Consider the following 20,615-nt stretch of genomic DNA (forward strand, 5'->3'; position numbering starts at 1 on the left):
TTCCATAAGACTTCCCCCCCACCCACTCCCCACACCAGTCTCAGGTCCCAGCTTGTGACCTGTATTCTTAACCAACTTGTTATAAATTGGGGGTTCCCACAGTCGCTTCCTTGGTTTGGTCATTTGCTAGAACAGCTCACAGAACTCAGGACAACAGTTTACTTATTAGATTACTGGTTTATTACAAAAGGATACAATTTAGGAATGGCCAGATGAGAGAGGTGTGTAGGGCAAAGTGTGGGAAGGAGTGCCAAGCTTCCATGCCTTCTATAAGCACATCACCCTCCCAGCACCTCCACAGCTTCACCAACCAGGAAACGCTCCAAACCCTGTAGTTTACAGATTTTTATGGAGGCTTCATCACATAGGTATGATCAATTGTTAACTCAGTTTCACGTCCCTCTCCCCTCCTTGGAGGGTGGGAGATGAGGCTGAAAGTTTCAAGCTTCTTATCATAGCTTAGTCTTTCTGATGATCAGCCCTTTTCCTGAAGCTATCCAGGAGTCCACCAAGAGTCTCCCCATTAGAACAAAAGATGCTCTGATATCACCCAGGAAATTCCAAGAGATTTAGGAGCTCTGTGTCAGAAACCAGGGTCAAAGGCCCAACATTAGAACAAAGGATGCTCTTAGTACCTTTATCTCTTAGGAAATTACAGAAGTTTTAGGAGCTCTGGTGAGGAGCTAGCGACAAAGACATATGTATACACACACACACACACACATATATACATATATTTCTTACTGTCTTAACATCACACCCACTTTGAGATAATTTTTGTATGTGGAGTAAGGTATGATTTCAACCTCATTCTTTCATATTTGGTTATCCAGTTGTCCCAGAACCATTTTTTGAAGAGACTTCTGTTATCCCTATTGAACAGTCTTGGACCCTTGTCTAGAATTAGTTGGCCACAGATGTTTGGGTTTATTTCTAGACTCTGTATTTCATTCCATAAGCCTGTATGTCCGTCATTATGCCAGTACCACACTATTCTGACTGCTGTAGCTTTGTAGTAGATTTTGACATCAGGAAGTATGAATCCTCCAATGTTTTAAAATTTTTTTGTCTAGTCAGGCTGCCTTGAAATTCCATATAAATTTGAGAATTAGCTTTTCCATTTCTGGGGAGGGCAAAGGTCATTGTAATTTTAATAGAGATTGCACTGAATCTGTAGATCACTTTAGGGAGCATTATAATCTTAAGTCTTCCAGTCCATGAACATGGGATGACTTTCCATTTATTTAAGTCTTTAATTTCTTTCTGCAACATTTTGTGATTGTTGGTGTACAAGTTATTTACCTCCTTAGTTAAATTTATTCTTAGACATTTTATTCCTTTGGATGCTGTTGTAAGTGGGATTGTTTTCTTAGTTTTCTCTTTGAATTGATCATTGTTGGTAGGTAGAAGCAGCTGATTTTTGTGTTGATGTTGTACCTGTAACTTTGCTGACATCATTTATTAGACTGTAGTAGGTTTTTTAAAAACAGGTTTTATGGACTTTTCTGTATATGGAATTGTGTCATCTGCAAAGAGTTTTACCCCTTTCTTATTTGGATGCCTTTTATTTCTTTTTCTTGCCTAATTGTGCTGGCTGAGACTTCTAGTACATTGTTGTATAGCAGTGGTAAAAGTGAACATCCTTGTCTTGTTTCTGTTCTTATGGGAATGTTTTCTGTCTTTCACCATTGAATATGATGTTAGCTGTGGGTTTTTTATATATGCCCTTTATCATGTAAAAAGTAAGTTTTCTATTCCTAGTTTGCTAAGTGTTTTTACCATGAAAGGGTGTTAAATTTAACAAATATTTTTCCTGCATCTATTACCATAAATCCCAATTGGTCATGGTGTATAGTCCTTTTAATGTATTGTTGGATTCAGTCTGCCAGTATTTTGTTGAGGGTTTTTTGTGTCTGTATTCGTAAGAGATATTGGTCTATAGTTTTCTTATGATATCTTTGTCTGACCTTGGTATCAGGGTAATGCCGGCCTCATAGAATGTGTTAGGAAGTGTTTCCTTTTCTTCTGTTTTTTTGGAGAAGTTTGAGTAGGATTGATGTTACTTCTTCTTAAAATGTTTAGTAAAATTCACCAGTGAAACTGTCTGGTCCTGGTTCTCTGTTTGGAGGTTTTTGATTATTGGTCCAGTCTCTTGTTGGACTTGTTAAAAATCTGTTGAGATCTTCTGTTTCTTCTTGAGTAAGTTTTGGTAATTTGTATGTTTCTGGAAATTTTTCTTTTTTGTCTAGGTTATCTATTTTGTTGGCATGCAGTCTTTTGTTGTATTCTTCTATAAGTCTTTTAACCTCTCTAAGGTTGGTAGTAATGTCCTTGCTTGCATCTGATTTTAATTATTTACATCTGCTCATTTTTTTCCTTAGTCACTGTAGTCTAACTAAAGGTTTTTCTGTTTTTCGATCTTTTCAAAGAACCAACTTTTGGTTTTGATGGTTCTATTTTTGTGTTCTCTGTGTTGTTTATCTTGGCTCTAATCCAGTATTATTTCCTTCCTTCCTTCTGCTGGATTTGGGTTTAGTTTACTTTTTCTAGTTTCTTAATAAAGATGATTTGAGATTTTTTTAATATAGCATTTGTAATGTCCTTCTTGAGTATGACATTTTCTACATCCCCTAATTTTGTCAGGTGGTATTTTCTTTTTCATTTATCTTCAGATTTTTTCTTAATTTCCCTAGTGGTTTCTTCTTTGACTTACTGGTTCTTTAAGAGTCAGTTGTTTAATTTACACATACTTGTGAATTTTCCAGTTTCCCTTTTATTATTAATTTCTAACTTCATTCCATTGTGGTTAGAGAGGATACTTCATAAAATTTGATCCTTTCAATTTATTGAGAGTTGGTTTTGGCCTAAAATTTGGTCTGTCCTGAAGAATGTTCCATATGCAATTTAGAATAATATACATTCTGCTGTTGTTGAGGGCAGAAAGGATATTTTAACTCTTTTAAATGCGTTCACCAGCACTGCTAGGGAAGCCACTTGTGCCCTGCCCTTGAGGGTTGAAACAATGGCCAGCCTCTGTGCTGGCCCCTCAGTGAATTTTCAGGCAGATTATACCATACGACCCTAATTTTTTGGAGGATGAGATCCCTGTTGCCCACCTGGCATCAGCAAGCTGCACCAGAAACACGGACCACTGTCCCCATAGCTGCTCTTTACAGAGATGGGAGATGGTGAATGGTAATAGCCAACCACTCTGCAAAATGCCAAAATTCACCAAAGGTTACCAGCCTCTTTCTTCATTAGGTGCTGCCTTGGATGCTACAGGCATTTGACTAGACTCCATAGTTCCAAAAAGGTTAAGGCTGTTTGACAGCCGGATAGTTGTTTGGGTGGATTCCTGGATCTTCCTACTCCACCAGCCTTCCATGATGTCACTCACGTATATGTTTTTATTTTAGATAGTTGTGGTCTTTTGAAAATAATAGTTTTATAATGTGCTTCATACATAATATGCTTAGTGTTATTGTACATTTTCCTAACTTTTTGATGTTACAAATAATATAGCAGTCTCTTTTGAAAAAAAGTGGACAGTTGTAGAATTCTAAGTAAGAAATTGCATTTGATAAATCATGTTATATTTTGACCTCTTTCTTTAGGTACCTTATCATCATCACTTGCTCAGTAACTTTCAAACTGGCCCTCTGCTTCCTTTTCCCTGTTATTTTCCAAGTCACAGAAGAAAAAATACTGGAGGATGGTGGTTGCTAAGAGCTAGGGGTAGGGGGAAGTGACGCATTGTGGTTCAATGGTTACGAAGTTTCAGTTAAGCAAGGCAATAAAGTTGTAGAGCTCTGCTGTAACATTTTGCTTATAATTAACAGTACTGTGATATACACTAAAATTTTGTGAAGAGGGTAGCTCTCATGTTATGTATTCTTAGCACAGTTAAGAAAAATAGGGAATTCCCTGACAGTCCAGTGGTTAGGACTTGGCACTTTCACTACTGGGGCCCAGGTTCAATCCCTGATCGGGGAAGTAACATCCTGCAAGATGTGTGGCATGGCTGAAAAAAAGAAAAAAAAATAATTGAAATGATAGCATTAACAAAAATGCTGATGAAGTATACCTAAAAAAGAAGTCGTCTGCCAGCTTGAAAGAAAAAAATGTAAGGTAGCCTGATGGAAGAAAGTATAAAAAAGAGTTGAGTCTGCTTCTGGAGACAATGAAAGAGTGCATCAGGATCAGGGAGAACCATGCAGTAAGCACTTAGAAGACTGATTATGTAGCCGAATTGAGCTAAGAGGAAACTTGGGGTGATTGGACATCATATACTGTTACTCTGTGGCTTTCTGTGTTTAGCTGCTGCCCCCTAAAGCGCAATAAATAAATAAAAATAACAGGTTAAAAAAAATTAGGAATGAAACAATGTGATTTCTGACTGTACTGACATAATTCCCTTACCAGTTGCACATGAGCTAATTCATGTATTGAAATGTTTTGTAGCAGATTAGTACCAGTAATTTTCTACCTTTTCTGTGCTTGTCCTGCCTTCTTTCCTTCTACTCTCAATGTCCAGGTTTCAACCTTCACCACCTCTCATTTATTTGTTCTATTATCTTTCAGACGTGTGCACCCTTCTGATCACTCTTCTAATTAACGTATTCTTTATAATGCTACAAGAACCATCTGTTGAAAACATTAAACCTGATCAAATCAACCTCCTTCATTAGAGCCTGTTTCTCAGACTCTTAAGAGTGTACAAATCATTCTTCATGGTCTCTGTTCTCTCATACTTTTTCATTTTGCCTCTTTTGCTATGCGATAAAGGTTTTCTTCATACCATATTTTGGAAAGTATGCCTTTAGTTTTCAACTATTGTTGGTTACCTTTAGGACTGCAGATAATTTTTTAAGCCTACGTATGTTAATTTATCAACTGCCCCAAATTTTTATCAGGTGACTCCTATTATAAAAGATGAGAGTTTTAGTTTATGAATTTTTTTGTTTCCTCCTCATTTTCATCTCCCATTTTTTGTTAGACTACTGTGTGACATAGATACCATCCTAACTTTTGTAACACTTTGTAACGTTGTAGTCTTTTTCAAAACTATTACATTTATATTCTAGCACCTTAGTAAATTGTCACATACATTGATGTGCTTAAGTGAATTTATTGTCCATCTCTTATTTTTTGATGCCGCTGTTTCTATGAGTTCTTTATTTTGATGTAGCAAAGGATAAGTCTGTAATAGTGCACTGATGTTTTTTTTTTCCTGGAAATACAGTGAAACCTTCTGATCAAATTTAGGTCTCTATGTCAGGATGTTTGTTATATCTTTAGTTATATTTTCTCTTATTTGTTCTGTTGTCTTTCTCAGAGACTGTTCTGCTTGTTGATATATTTATTCATTGTTGCTGATATTTATTTATTCTGCTGTTACATTTGTTTTGTCTGTTTTTTCTTTCCTTAATTCTGTGCTACTTTTTCTTTTCAGTATCATTTTGATTATGAGTTTTATTTTTCTTGAGAATGTAGTTTTTTCCAAAATTTTCATCTGTTTCCTGTGATAAATATTAATCCTGAATGGGTTTTTCATCGTTCATTTGAATACATGGGTATAGTTTGAATGGTTTTGTTATGCCTTAGAAAGCGTAGTAGAGCTTCTCTTTGGTTTTGTAAATAGATGGAAGACCTTAACCCCACCCCACCTGTCCCAAGCTTCAGGATGAGCTAATCTGTTACTTTGGAGATCTGAGACTTTATACAACATTGTATGGTGGTGATAGTGGTGGTGCTAAATTTAGGAATGAGATTGACCTGCTTGTAATTTTCTTAGTCTTGCTTTTTCTAATTCTTTTTAGCCTTCCAGTTGGTTAAAGGGCAAAAGGTAGGACCTGTCCTACATCTATTGTTTGGCTACCAGAGGAAGGGGAGCTTCAGCTAGGACATTGTACATCTTTTCCTTTATCACATCTGTGTCCCCATCCACCAAATTGGAGAGTGCCTGGGAAATTTTCTCAGCATGTGGATTCTGGAGCTACTCCTCAGGTTTGGACTAACTCATTCAGTATCTGAATGATACTTTCTAATAAAGCTTTATGGTAAAGGTTTGAGGTATTTTCCTGGTTTGGAGGTATTTTAACTTTTTAATTTTCTTTAGTTTTAGGGTGGAATATTCTTCTGCAAACCTACAACTATGCCATCATCTTTCCTGGAAGTCTCATAAGTACTAGAAAGAATTTTTAGGATTTAAAAAAGGCATTATTTAAACTGAAATATTTATCTTCAGTCTAGCTGTATGGATCAGTTCTGCAGAAAAATGCATACATTCAAAACTTTGCACAGTGTTAAGGGGTTTACTTCCTCTAGGACACTCTTTAAATAAAGAATATCTGATATTGCGAAGTGTATTATTTGGAGTTTCTATAGGGATGTTAACATTTTCAGAAGTCTCCTAAGATAGTGAACCTGAAACTTTAATATGCATAAGAAACTCTTGAGGGGTCGGTTTAAAATGTAGATTTCTCTTCGCAGAAAATCTGAGTCAGTGGATTCCAGAATCTTTTTAGCTAGCTTACCCTGATGCAGGTGGTCCACAGTTCAACTTTGAGTAATGCTCTCTTAAGTGTTAAAATAATCAGATTTAATTATGAGAGATGTTTTAGGTAACTAGGGTATTTCAGGCTGTCCTATGGGGCTGAATAGCTGACAGCTGCTTTCCTTAGCTCCTAGAGGACTTACTATTCACCAAGATAGGTATTCTTTCCATTGTCTTCTCTTAAATCTGAAGCTCAATCTCCCAAACTTTGGGATTTTTATAGATTGGGAAAATCTTCACTTTTTCCCCACCATTTGCACGCACGTGCACGCACACACACACACAGGAAATATTACACAGGTTGCCAGTTTGCCAGTTTTTTATTTTGCTGAATGAGGGCATTAAAAATAAATCAACAATGAAAGGACATCTTTAACAACTCCTCTTACCACAACCACCAAGGATATAAGTAAATAAAAATGTAGGAAGAACACAACCTCATAATCCTATAGTCTTTTAAATTGAACACATTTAGCTCTGTGCAAAACCCACTGTTTTCCACTTTAAAAAAAAGTTTTAGTTAGCTACAAATTAATGAATACTTTCTCATGGATGGCATTTAAGAACTGCTGTTTAGTACTAGAAACAGTGTGCTATAAGAGGCACTACCTCAATACAAGTAGACATGTATCTCACGTCCCCTCTTTTGTCACCAGTTCGGTCCTTTGGTACAGAAGACAGACCAACAGATCGTCCAATACCACCTCGAGATGAAGTCTTTGAATACATTATATTCCGTGGGAGTGATATTAAAGACCTCACTGTTTGTGAGCCACCAAAACCACAGTGTTCTTTGCCTCAGGACCCAGCTATTGTTCAGGTAACATAGTAAATTTCTCTTGGAGTACGAGTAAATATCATGTGCATAACTAGCCTTGAATTTTGCCTCGCCTTATTTTTGTTTTTTAAATATTCTTGATTGATTGTTCATGAAGCTTATTATCATTTTTGTTACCTGGATATCCAAAATAACTGGGTAATATTCTCACCCAGGTTTTTCTCTTTAGGTAATAAGTTGAGACTAAATAGAGTAAGAAATAGCTGAGGATAATTTATATCATAAGATACTTTCTGATTTCAACAACAGTTAAAATAGCTAACATTTATTGAGATCTAACTTTATAGGAAGCGCTATTCAAAGCACTGCACATATAATAGAATAATCGTCGCAGCACCGTCTGAGCTTGGTACTATAGTTATTCTCATTTTTATAATCTTCTTTTTTTTTTTTTTTTTTTTGGCACACGGGCTTAGTTGCTCCGTGGCATGTGGGATCTTCCTGGAGCTGGGATTGAACCCGTGACCTCTGCATTGGCAGGCAGATTCTTAACCACTGCGCCACCTAGGAAGCCCTATAATCTTCATTTTTATAAGTGAGGAAATTAAAGTAGAGCCATAATTTGAACAGACCCAGGCATTCTGGCTCCAGAATCCAGGATCCATGCCACTCTGTTATTCACATGTGCTTCATATTACAAACCAGGTGGTGATGGCTACACTTAAGTGAGATTACTAGGTTTAAAGAAAAAACAAAGCTAAATCACATTGTATATTATATGTTTGTTACATAGTATACATGCAATGTTATATAATAAGATAGTACAGACAAGGATTTTAACATATACAGATATGTTGCTCAGATCTCTAAGTATTAAAAAAGAAGATCCTAAATATTCTCATTGAGAAATTTTAAAATTTGTGTGTTTTATTAAAAACAGAAACACGTGATGTCTAAAAGATTGTAAATTATGAATTAAAGAGGATGTTCATTAGAGTACCCGTTTATATGTTAATTGGAAGCACATAGAAACTCTAAATTTCTACTGTAGCAGGAGAAGAAGCAGGTTAACATAAGAGTATTTTTAGTTGTGGGCAAAGCTGATTAAAAGCTTTGTGGCCCCCGTATGATTTTCCTCCTTAATCCATTTTCTTCTCAGCTTTTTTGTCAGACGTCTTTCGTCATTTGCACTAAAATATACTTGTTGGGTTTTTTTAAACTTTCTTTTTTATGCTGTGATAAAAATCTGTTTTTCACAAAACTGATTATTAAAATATATATTATCTTGCATAGAGTGTGCTTTCTAGCTATTAAAAAGAATACATAATTAACTCTTCTAAAGAAATTTTAAGTGCTATATAAAATTAAAGTGAAAAAAAAGAGAAAGTACCTTTTAACATTTACTATTTTTCTCAATATAAGCTTTTTATTAAGAAATAATAAATTTGGTTCCTGCAACATAACCTGGAGAAATTCTCTGCTCTCATCTATCCCCTGCTCTTTAAGTCTTATTTTTGAGGAATTAAGTCTGAAAGAATCCTGAGAAAATGTGAACTTTTTAAATGGAGGGAGAAGAGACACATTCTCATAGAAATAGCTGTCTCCACCGAAGGAGGTTGTTATCTGACTCTCATATCTTTGATAAATCTCCAGGGAACACGTTATTTAAGCAATCAGTTTTATGGAATGAGAAAAGAGCACAATTCAAAATGATTTTTTAAAACTTCTTCCAACCACTATAAATTTTGGCTTTTGGTCTTTTGATTCATTCATTGCGTAGTATTTATTGAGTACCTGCCATGTGTCTGACACTAGCGGCAAACATACAGACAGGTTCTGCCATCCCCGAACTTGTATCCTGGTAGCTGTTAGTACACTTCATGTTTATATTATGAAACATTTTGTGTTAAGATAAATTAATGTATAAAAATGTACATATACACGTATTAATACATTAATATAGAAATATAGTTTAGGTTTAGTAAGTTAAGCTTTTTATAAAGTGCTCTTTAATGTAATAATAACTATAATTAAAAGTGTGAGTAGTAAGTGGTTTTATGTACGATTGTTTCTTCATCTCTTTCTTGTAAATTTAATAGTATACCTCAAGTGATTGAAAATAAGATTAAAATGAAAAAGTGAGATTTATTTTTGTCAGCACCAGACTGAAACTTAGTACCATAACCAAATTTGATCTTTCCCATATTTTTTCTTTAAGCAAAGTTAGTTTACTTATTCAGGTAACTTTTCTTTGATTCTTTCCTAAATCTGCTATAAAACTGAGCTCAGAGGAGTTCATTGTAGCAAAAATCATATTGAGTGTAACTGAGACATACATACAGATATTGCAGTCAGGTTATTCAGTTGTTTTAACATTAAATGCATGCTGCAAGTTGTTATAGTTGCTTTTGTGTCTGGTAGTTGTCATTTAATAGTTTTCTTTAAAATGTAAATATCTGAATTTCTTTCCATTATGTACATATTGTTTAGAACCTGGAAAATTAACCCATGATCTTTTCTTCAGTCTTCACTAGGCTCATCTACTTCTTCATTCCAGTCAGTGGGCTCCTATGGACCTTTTGGCAGGATGCCAACGTACAGTCAATTCAGTCCAAGCTCATTAGTTGGGCAGCAGTTTGGGGCTGTTGGTGTTGGTATGTTGTGCTTTTTTCCTTTTTTTCCCCTTGATTTCTTTTTTGTAATTTCCCTGTCTTTACCACAAAGATATATAAAACTTACCACAAATTTTCAGACATATTGTTTGGTGTTCCTTTTGCAGCCTGTTATTTTAAAGACTTTATTTAATGTCCTTAATAATTAGTGGTTCTATAAAGGCCATCTCTTAGAATAGTAACATTTTTTAAAAATCTAGGTATATCCAATTACCAAATTTTATTGAATGTTATTTTAAATTTACATAAGATATAGCCATTTAAAATAAGGATTTCTTTCCGGCAGGGTGGGTTTTCAAAAAGGTAAGTGGAGATAATGCCATTATTAGGGAGTAGTATGAATATATAACACCATAAGGAGAACATACAGGAAGGCTAGGCTATTAACACTGCTACTTATGATTGGAGGACAAAGCCTATCATATGCAATAGCGGGGTACAGTCATATCAGGATTTTTTGTGTTTTATAGCTGTGCATTTTAACTCTTAACTACACCTTTACTGAAATTCCCACAGTAAAGAAAGAAGAATTTTAAATCTCAAACTCTAGTCCTTAAAATTCCATTGAAATAATCACTTATCAGTTTATTTCACTGAATCACAAATCTAGTTTCAAGTTTATCTTGAAACTCATTAGTATGTTAACAGGTTTTGTTAACATTAATTCCTTTCTATGAATATTTTTATATAGTAACTTTCCAAGTATGTAAATGTTTTACTTATTAACAAAATAAAAAACAATGGGAAAAAAGTAAATCCTAAAATTGAATGAATACATACAGAAACAACCGGTGCTAAGTATATATCAGGTAACATAACCACACAGAAATAAGAATTTAAGTAAATTTTTACACTTTTAGTAGGATATATTGTAAGAACAAATAAAACTGTTAAAAAAAAAAACTTGACTTAGGGTTTAATTTATTTATTTATTTATGGCTGCATTGGATTTTCGTTACTGTGCACAGGCTTTCTCTAGTTGTGGCAAGTGGGCTTCTCGTTGTGGTGGCTTCTCTTGTTGCAGAGCACGGGCTCTAGGCCTGAAGGCTTCAGTAGTTGCGGCATGCAGGCTCAGTAGTTGTGACTCGTGGTCTCTGGAGCGCAAGCTCAGTAGCTGTGGCACACGGGCTTAGTTGCTTCACGGCATGTGGGATCTTCCTGGCCCAGGGAACAAATCCGTGTGCCCTGCATTGGCAGGCAAATTCTTAACCACTTTGCCACCAGGGATGTGCCAGATTGGTGTTAATTTTGAAACTATTTTGTACATATTATAGGATAGGGCAAATGAGTAATACATTGATATTGTTGAGAAACAATATTCTTCCCTTGGAGAAGGGAGATATAAATATGGAATGGGGAAAGGTAAAGAAGAACGCTGTGGTGGTGAATGTGAATTGGAGGTGTGGCTGGGAACTCATTTTTTAAAAACTGGTTATTTCCTGATTTTGTTCATAGAAAGGGCCTAGAAGCAATGATACCCAGTAGCAAAGAAAGGTATAGACCCAGTTCTTGCTTTCTAAATACCTCTCCCCATTAAAAGGAATCTAGGCCCCTTTTAAAAAGAAGAAATAGAGGAAACAATGCTTTTTTTTAACAGAGTAGCACTAGCTAATAAATAGAAGGAATGGTAGACATAGAAAACCACCATTTTGTAATCTCTAGTGAAATAATTAACAAGGATTATCAGTGGATGCTAAAATCATTGGGTGAATGGTGTTGGAACAGGATATTAAAATGATCTTAAAAGTATCATTCCACAGTTTACTTATTAATTACAAAGGGAGAAAATGTGCCTTTGTAATGGAGAGATCTGAGGGTCACCATCTTAATTAAGTCGTCAAATTTGGCGTTGCCATGGTAAATGATTATGTGTCTCCTGGTATGATGATATGGGGGAAGGGGAATAAACAACTTTACTTCTGTGGTATTCTTGCTGAAAATGCAGACTCTAATCACAGAGAAATTGAGATATATATTCAGAAGGCCAAGCTCTTCAAAGGATGCAATGTTGTGAAGAACAGAGGCAACAGGACTGTTTTCCACCTGGGGAGACTGAAGAGACATAGCATCCAAATACAATATGTGATTGGATCTCAAGTTTTAGGAAGAGTTGATAATAAAGAATGTTTTAGGGACTACTGAGGAGTTTTTAGTAAGGACTAAATGTTGGATGGTTGTTATTGTTCATTTTCTTAGATGTGATAATGGTATTGTGGTTAACCATATAGAAGAATGTCTGTTGGGGAGATGATTTTGAAGAGTTTTGTTTTGCTTTGTTTGTAATATTTATTTACTTGGTTGTGCTGGGTCTTAGTTGCGACAGGCGGGCTCCTTAGTTGTGGCATGCCAACTCTTAGCTGCGGCATGCATGTGGGATCTAGTTTCCCGACCAGGGATTGAACCCAGGCCCCCCCTGCATTGGAAGCAAGGAGCCTCAGCCACTGCGCCACCAGTGGAAGTCCCTATTTTGAAATATTTAAGGGTAAAGAGGCAAATTGTAGCTTACGTAGGCAAAAGAGAAGTGTGTATATTGTAGTATGAAGAAATGAAGAAACAGAATAGGTGTGGCAAGATGTTAATAGTTGGTGAGTTAGATGAGGAATATATTGGTATTCATTGTACTCCTCTTTCAGTTTTGACACAGTTTGACATTTTTCAAATATATTTATTTTTGTTGGGAGGTGGGTAGTAACCCAGTCAGTCATCCCTAGTCAGAATTAAGTATTCAGTTACTTTATTTATTTATTCGTTTATTTATTGGCTGTGTTGGGTCTTCGTTGCTGCACATGGGCTTTCTCTAGTTGCAGTGAGTGGGGGCTACTCTTAGTTGTGGTGTGTGGGCTTCTCATTGCGGTGGCTTCTCTCGCTGCAGAGCACAGGCTCTAGGTGCGCAGGCTTCAGTAGTTGTGGCACATGGGTTTAGTTGCTCTGCAGCATGTGGGATCTTCCCGGCCCAGGGATCGAACCCGTGTACCCTGCATTGGCAGGCAGATTCTTAACCACTGCACCACCAGGGAGGCCCCTCAGTTACTTGCAGATTTATTCTTGGGTAGGTGAAATAGGGTAGCTTTGGTCCATGTACCTCCTAATCCTCCTAAAGTGAAGATCAATACACATGTTAAATCAAGATATACCCTACATTAGTTATAACTGTTAGAATCCTATTCTGAGGATTCAAATAAGGGACAGTTGCAAATTTTAATATCCTTTTGAGACTCCTTTCACTAAATTGAGTAGTTAGCTAACATTTGGATTATTGTACGTATCTTCTACATTACTGTGAAGTTTGCATGACTTAATATGTATAAAACATTTGAACATGGTCTAGCACAAAGTGTCTACATAATAAATATTGCTTCTCCTATTCTTCACATCCTGCTCCTCTAATCAAAGTATTTTGTGGTGGTAAAATGTATATTCCTTATAAATGTTTTTATTTAATTTTGATATTGGGGGTTGCTGGTTTAGTGTTCTTTGGATGTCAAAAAGGTGGAAGGTTTTGCCTGTGTTTTCCATGTCGGTAGATAGATTTTTGCAATGGCAGATTATTTTTGATTGTTTGATTTCCATATTGGTAGAATAATTTGTGGAGTGGCTAATTAGAGAACTGTGTATAGTATTTAGAAGTAGTTAAATGAGGAGGAGGAAAACTGTAGCATTTGATTAAGGTGGCAGATGTTTTTTAGAAATGAAATTAACTCAGATGTAGTTTGTGTTGGTACAAATTAAGCCAGATTTTCATTTAAGCCTCTTGTTTTCATTTTCTGTGCCTAGTATTCTGATGTAAAGAGGAAGTTTAAATAAATCAGAATTACACTATTGCTGTTTGGGAGGAATTTTTTCCATTTTAATTTTCAAATATTATCATCTTTTTGTAGTTTTATTTGCACTGTATATCATGAAGGATTAATATCCTTAATATCTAAAGAGCTTCTAAAAATAAAGATCTACAACCCAACAGAAAAATAAAGATTAGAAACTAACTTTGCCTTTTTCAGAAAAAGATAATTATGGCCCTTAAACATGGAAAGATGCTTAAATCTTGCTAATGATAAGAGATATACAAATTAAATCAGCACCAAGACACCATTTCTCACTATCAATTTGACAAAAAACCCAAAAGTTTGAATATATTCTCTTTTGGCAAGATTGTGAGGAAAGAGATATTCTCATACTTTGAAAGGAATGATGCACTGCATAGAATTAAAGCATGGTTTTTAAAGCTGAAGTTCAAATAATTTTTATGTGCAAAGATTAGGTCATTGCTGACTTTATGAACCTTTAGGAGAAATTAATTATCTCACAATAAACTGAAGCAGCAAAACAGCCATGACATGCTAAGATTCATACTATTATGAGCAAGATGGAGGCATCTTGGCTGAACAGACAGACTTTTGGGTATGTTTTAGCTGCTTAAATAGTCAAACAATATTGGACAGTGATTCTCTTAGGTCTCTAGTGTTTTGTACAGATTAATTTTTAATCACTGAGTTTAATGAATACTTAACATGCTTATGAACTTTATAAATTTATTTATTTTATTTATTTGCTGGCTGTGTTGGGTCTTCATTGCTGCACACGGACTTTCTCCAGTTGCTGCGAGCAGGGGCTACTCTTCATTGTGGTGCACAGGCTCCTCATTGTAGTGGCTTCTCTTGTTGTGGAGCATGGGCCCTAGGCGCGTGGGCTTCAATAGTTGCAGCACATGGGCTCAGTAGTTGTGGCTCACGGGCTCTAGAGCACAGGCTCAATAGTTGTGGTGCATGGGCTTAGTTGCTCTGTGGCATGTGGAATCTTCCCAGGGCAGGGCTTGAACCCATGTCCCCTGCATTGGCAGGTGGATTCTTAACCACTGCGCCACCTAGGAAGTTCACTTATGAACTTTAAAGTTAGCATAGGGACTTCCCTGGTAGTCCAGTGGTTAAGAATCCACCTTCCAATGCAGGGGACGCAGGTTTGATCCCTGGTCGGGGAACTATGAGCCCACGCACCACAACTACTGAGCCCTCTCGCCACAACTACAGAGAAGCACACATGCCTCAACAAGGAGCCCTCGAGCCACAGCGGAGGATCCCACATGCTGCAACGAAGATCTCATGTGTCACAGCTAAGACCCAATGCAGCCAAAAATAAAATAAATAAATATTTTTTAAAATAAGTAAAGTTAGCATAAACCAAGAGGGTGTTTCATGCGTTAAGGATGCCAGACTAAGGATTGTTAAAGATCTACTTCAGGGGAATTCCCTGGCAGTCCATGGGTTAGGACTCTGCACTTCCACTGCAGGGGGAATGGGTTAGATCACTGGTCAAGGAACTAAAATCCTGCATGCCTCTTGGTGCGGCCTAAATAAATATCTACTTTGGTAATGTGTAAAGGAATTAAACATTCCAGTTAAAAGGCAGAGATCATCAAACTGAATTAAAAATAGAAAACCTGCTATGTGACATAAGAGATGAATAAGAAGACAGAAAGTAAAATAATAGAAAAAGACAGGACATGCCACACAAACGCTAGTAACAAGAAAACTATGTTAGGAAAATTAACAGCTTAAAGCTGTTAATTTTCAAAGCAGCTTAAAGATCAGGAGTACTGCCAAAGATGAAGGATTCTTCATAACAGTACAGTAGGCAATTCATCAGGAAGCTGTAAAAATCCTAAATGTGTATGTAACTTCTATAAAATAGTACACCAACACCGACAATTGCAGAATACAGATTCTTTCAAGTAAATACGGGTCAATCAATGGAATAGGTCAAATCCTGGTCCATAAAACAAGTTACATTAAATTCAGAAGACTGAAATCATATGCGGTATCTTCTCAAACCACAAAGAAATTAAAATTGGAATTAATAATAATAAAGCTAACTTGAAAAATATACAAATAATTAGAAATTGAGCAATCTTGTAAAAATCACTAAGCATCTGAAGAAATCATAGGGGAAATTAGGAGGTATTTTTAGATATAATGATCATAAAGTACAACACACCAAAATTTGTGAGTGGAGCCTAAGCATTGTTTAGGAGAAATTTCATACCTGTAAATATGTATATAAGAAAATAAGAATATTTTAAAATCAGTGCTCTAAGCTGCCAGTTTATTAAGAAGCTAAAAAGTTTTTAAGAAATGGAAAATAAAGTAGCACAAAAGTACTAGAAGGAAGAAAAACTTTAAAGCAGAAATCAAGGAAATAGAAAAAAATATATGTATAATATCAACAAGGCCAGATGTTGCTTCTTTGAAAAATTTCATAAAATTGATAAGCCCCTAGCAAGACTAAACGGGAAAAAGAGAAGACTCAAATACCAATATCAAGAATGAAAGAGTAGACATCAGTATAGATCCTAAAAGGATAATATGAAGATGTTGTGAACAACTTTGTCAACAGATTTGACATCTTAGATGAAATAGACAAATTCCTTGAAAATACAACTTTCCTAAGCCAACACAAGAGGAAGTATAATCTCAGTATCACTCTGTTAAAGAAGGTGAAACTGTAATTTTAAATCTTCCATAAAAGGGGCTTCCTAGGTGGCACAGTAGTTAAGAATCCGCCTGCAAATGCAGGGGACACAGGTTCGATCCCTGCTCCAGGAAGATCCCACATGCCATGGAGCAACTAAGTCCATGTGCCACAGCTATTGAGCCCATGTGCTGCAACTACTGAAGCCCACATGCCTAGAGCCTGTGCTCCGCAACAAGAGAAGCCACGGCAATGAGGAGCCCGCGCACCACAATGAAGAGTAGCCCCCACTCACAGCAACCAAAGAAAGCCCATGCACAGCAAAAAAAGACCCAACACAGCCAATTTAATTAATTAATTAATTAATTTTTTAAAAATCTTCCATAAAGAAAATTCTAGACTATTTGCTTTACTGCTAAATTCTACCATTTAGGGAAGAAATAATTTTACCAATCTTACACAAACTCTTTGAGAGAATAAAGGAAGAACACTTCCTAAACAGATAACCAGGGCAAGCTAACTGAGATACCAACATCTAAATGAAACCATTACAGGAAAATAAAATTACAGCTAATTTCCATGAATATATATGTAAAAATCCTTAACATAGTATTAACAGTAGAAGCCAACAGTTCATAAAAAGGATAGTACATTATGACAAAGTGAAGTTTATCTCAGGAACGCAAAGATGTTTTAACGTGAAAATCATCAGTAATTTACCACATTAACAGAATAAAGGAGAAAAATTGCAATCCCAAGAGATACAGAACAGGCATTTTATAAAATTCAGTACATATTTATCAACAGCTAAGGAATAGGAGGGAATTTCCTAATTTGATCAGTGAAATGAAAAGCTTATACACGTAATGGTGGGATAATGAATGCTTTTCCCTTGAGGTAAGGAATAAACCGGAAGCAGAATTGTCTCTTATTTCATGTAGTGTTGTTCTAGAGATCCTAGTCCGTCCAATAAGGCAAGAAAATAAATAAATAAAAGATTTACAGATTGGAAAGGCAGAACTAAAAATGTCATTATTTGAGGGTGACGTGATTGTGTGTGTAGAAAATGACAAAAGGACTAGTCAGTCCACTGGAATGAATAGGTGAATTTAGCATGGTAAGGGAATACATGGTAAATATACAAAAAGTCAAATATTTTTGTGTCCGGAACAGACAAGTTGGCAAACTATGGCCTGTGGACCAAATCCCACCAGCCTCCTGTTTCATTGGAATGTGGCCATACCATTTATTTACATGTTGTCTATGGCTACTTTTACACTACAAGGGCAGAGTTATATACTCATAACAGAGATTATATGGCCTGAAAAACCCTAGAATAATTTATTTACTGTCTGGCTCCTTATAAAGTTTGCTGATCTAGAACAGATTATTGGTAAATGAAATATAAAATGCAGCACAGTTTACAATAGCATCAATAACGTCAGATACCCAGGAGTGAATATAACAAAAGATAGTATTTTAAAACCTCTTTGTGGTTCTCAGTAGAGGGGAGTTCATTTTAACCCCCTCCCTCAGGGGACATTTGGTAAAGCTTGGAGACATTTTTGGTTGTCACAACTGGGGAATACTAATAGTATCTAGAGGGTAGAGTCCAGGGATGCTACTTACATCCTACGATGCATGGCACAACCCCTCACAACAAAGAATTATGTGGTTCAATGTGTCAGTAATGCTGAAGTTGAGAAAACTCTGCTTTACAATAAAAACCACAAAACATTGCCGAGAGAAATTAGAGATCTAAATAAATGGAGAGTTAATCCATGCTTATGGGTTGGAAGATTCAGTATTTTTACGGTGACACTTTGGTTTGCAGGTTGAACATAATCCTGATCAAAAAATCTCATTGCACTTTAAAAATAGAAATTTGAGGGCTTCCCTGGTGGCACAGTGGTTAAGAATCTGCCTGCCAATGCAGGGGACACGGGTTCAGGCTCTGGTCTGGGAAGATCACACATGCCTTGGAGCAGCTAAGCCCGTGTGCCACAACTACTGAGCCTGCACTCTAGAGCCTGAGAGCCACAACTATTGAGCCCACATGCCACAGCTACTGAAGCCTGTGCGCTTAGAGCCCATGCTGAACAACAAGAAAAGCCACTGCAGTGAGAAGCCTGCGCACCACAGTGAAGAATAGCCCCCGCTCACCACAACTAGAGAAAGCCCACGTGCAGCAACGAAGACCCAACACAGCCGATAACTAAATAAATAAATAAATAAATAAATAAATAAATAAATAAAATTTAAAAAAAATAGAAATTGACATGCTGATTCTAATATTTGTATAGAAATACAAAATCTATAATAACCAAAACACTCTTGGAGAAAGAGGAAGTTTGAGATATACACCCAGTTTCAAGATTTAGAACAGGGAATTATTGATATAAGAATAGACGAGTTTGTTGTGGACTATGTTTGGTATAAGTTTGTCTTATTGTTTCTCTACTAAGAACTCTTTCTAAATGTGGTTTGTTATTGTAGCACTTTTTACAACTGAAACTATACTTGAACAGTTCCAAACTGTACATACTGTATGAAGCTTCTCGTCTCAGTGAGTTTCTTATTTCTGTGTGGAATTTCATATCTTGCAGTGTCCTGTAAATAAGGATTAAATTCCACCCTTAAAAAAAAAAAAAGAATAGACGAATACACCAGGGTAAAGAATAGAGAGTACAAAAATAGACCTACTTAAATGTTGATTTAAGGCAAAGATGCCAGTGCAGTTCAGTGGAGAAGGGGAAATCTTTGTAACAAGTGATGTTGCAGCAGCTGAATATCTATTTGTAAAAAAATTAACATTGACCCCTGCCTTACATTATACATAAAAAATAATTTGAGATAAATAAATGGCAGCATTGGTATGAGGGAGGTGGCTGTACTATGACCAGGAACTCAGATGGAGGATATAGAAGTTTGCTGATGTGGGGGTGGGGGGATGGGGAGAAGCAGTGGGGGGATGGGGAGAAGCAGTGGGAGGTTGAGTCAGGTGAGAAGACATAGAACAGGACGGATGTTGAATACACATCATCAGAGTAGTTTATGTCTTGGTCATTATACCCAGAAATACTATGGATAATGGGATAGATTGAGCATCCCCCAGAATTATTGAGAGCACTAGTCTCAGCATTTCTGGGGATGTTGTGGGAGGTTATGTTCGGCCTCTCCTTAGCTGGCTGCGGCTGCAGCCTGAAGGCCTCTAAAGGCATTCCATTCATTCTTATTGTCTGAGGAACTTAGCACTTAATGTGCTAAGTTCTGATGCCCCATTTTAAGAGGGATGTGAACAACCAGGATTCTTTGAATTAGGAGTAAGTCAAAAGAGGCAAGGCTTAAAGACCATGTGAAGATGAATAATGGTTGAAGGAACTAGAGTTGCTTAGCTTGGAAATGAGAAGGTGTGAGGGACATTATAATAATCTTCAAGTAATTTAAAAGCAGATAGTTAAACTTCTGTTGTGGAGTAGACATATAAAAATAAGTAAGAGGTAGGTAAATAAAGGGGAGGGACTTATAAGGTACGGTAAATAGTTTGAACTTTTTTCTTGAGGGCTGTGGAAAGCCATCAGAGAGTCCTAAGTACTGTAGTGATGTGATTATGTTTCTATTTCATAAAAGATTATTCTGAGTACCACTTTTAGATTGGATTTAGAGGTGGGCGGAGAAGGGCTATTGAAACAGTTTCTGCTAGAGAAAACCTGTGTAGATTAAATATTAAGAAGAGAGCACAGCATATGGGAAGTGATTGATCCATAAATTCTGAAGAAATGTAGAGAAGAAGATTGATATAACCTAGTATAGCAAAGGTCCTTTTGAGGAATTTTGTCCCTCATGTTACCAGAACTTTTTGTGGTTGCTTTAGAGAGAATGCAGCCCCACAATACTGGACTGAGGGGAAGCATTAAAGTGGACTGTAGGGGCTTCGCTGGTGGCACAGTGGTTAAGAATCTGCCTGCCATTGCAGGGGACACAGGTTCAGTCCCTGGGCTGGGAAGATCCCACGTGCCACAGAGCAGCTAAACCCGTGTGCCACAGCTACTGAGCCCACACACCACAACTACTGAAGCTTGCATGCCTAGAGCCCGTGCTCTGCAACAAGAGAAGCCACTGCAATGAGAAACCAGCACACCACAAT

The 20,615-nt window shown here is 36.5% G+C and overlaps 1 protein-coding gene across 1 annotated transcript in view; it reads left to right on the top strand.

Moving 5' to 3' along the window:
* The window catches only part of LSM14A (LSM14A mRNA processing body assembly factor), a 50,881-nt gene that overhangs the window by 13,858 nt on the left and 16,408 nt on the right, over positions 1-20,615 (top strand). The window contains 2 exon segments of the mRNA XM_057710976.1: positions 7,213-7,376; positions 9,859-9,988. Coding sequence (XP_057566959.1) covers positions 7,213-7,376; positions 9,859-9,988 — 294 coding nt within the window.

This window comes from Hippopotamus amphibius, chromosome 16, assembly GCF_030028045.1.
Source record: "Hippopotamus amphibius kiboko isolate mHipAmp2 chromosome 16, mHipAmp2.hap2, whole genome shotgun sequence".
Taxonomy (NCBI): Eukaryota; Metazoa; Chordata; class Mammalia; order Artiodactyla; family Hippopotamidae; genus Hippopotamus; species Hippopotamus amphibius.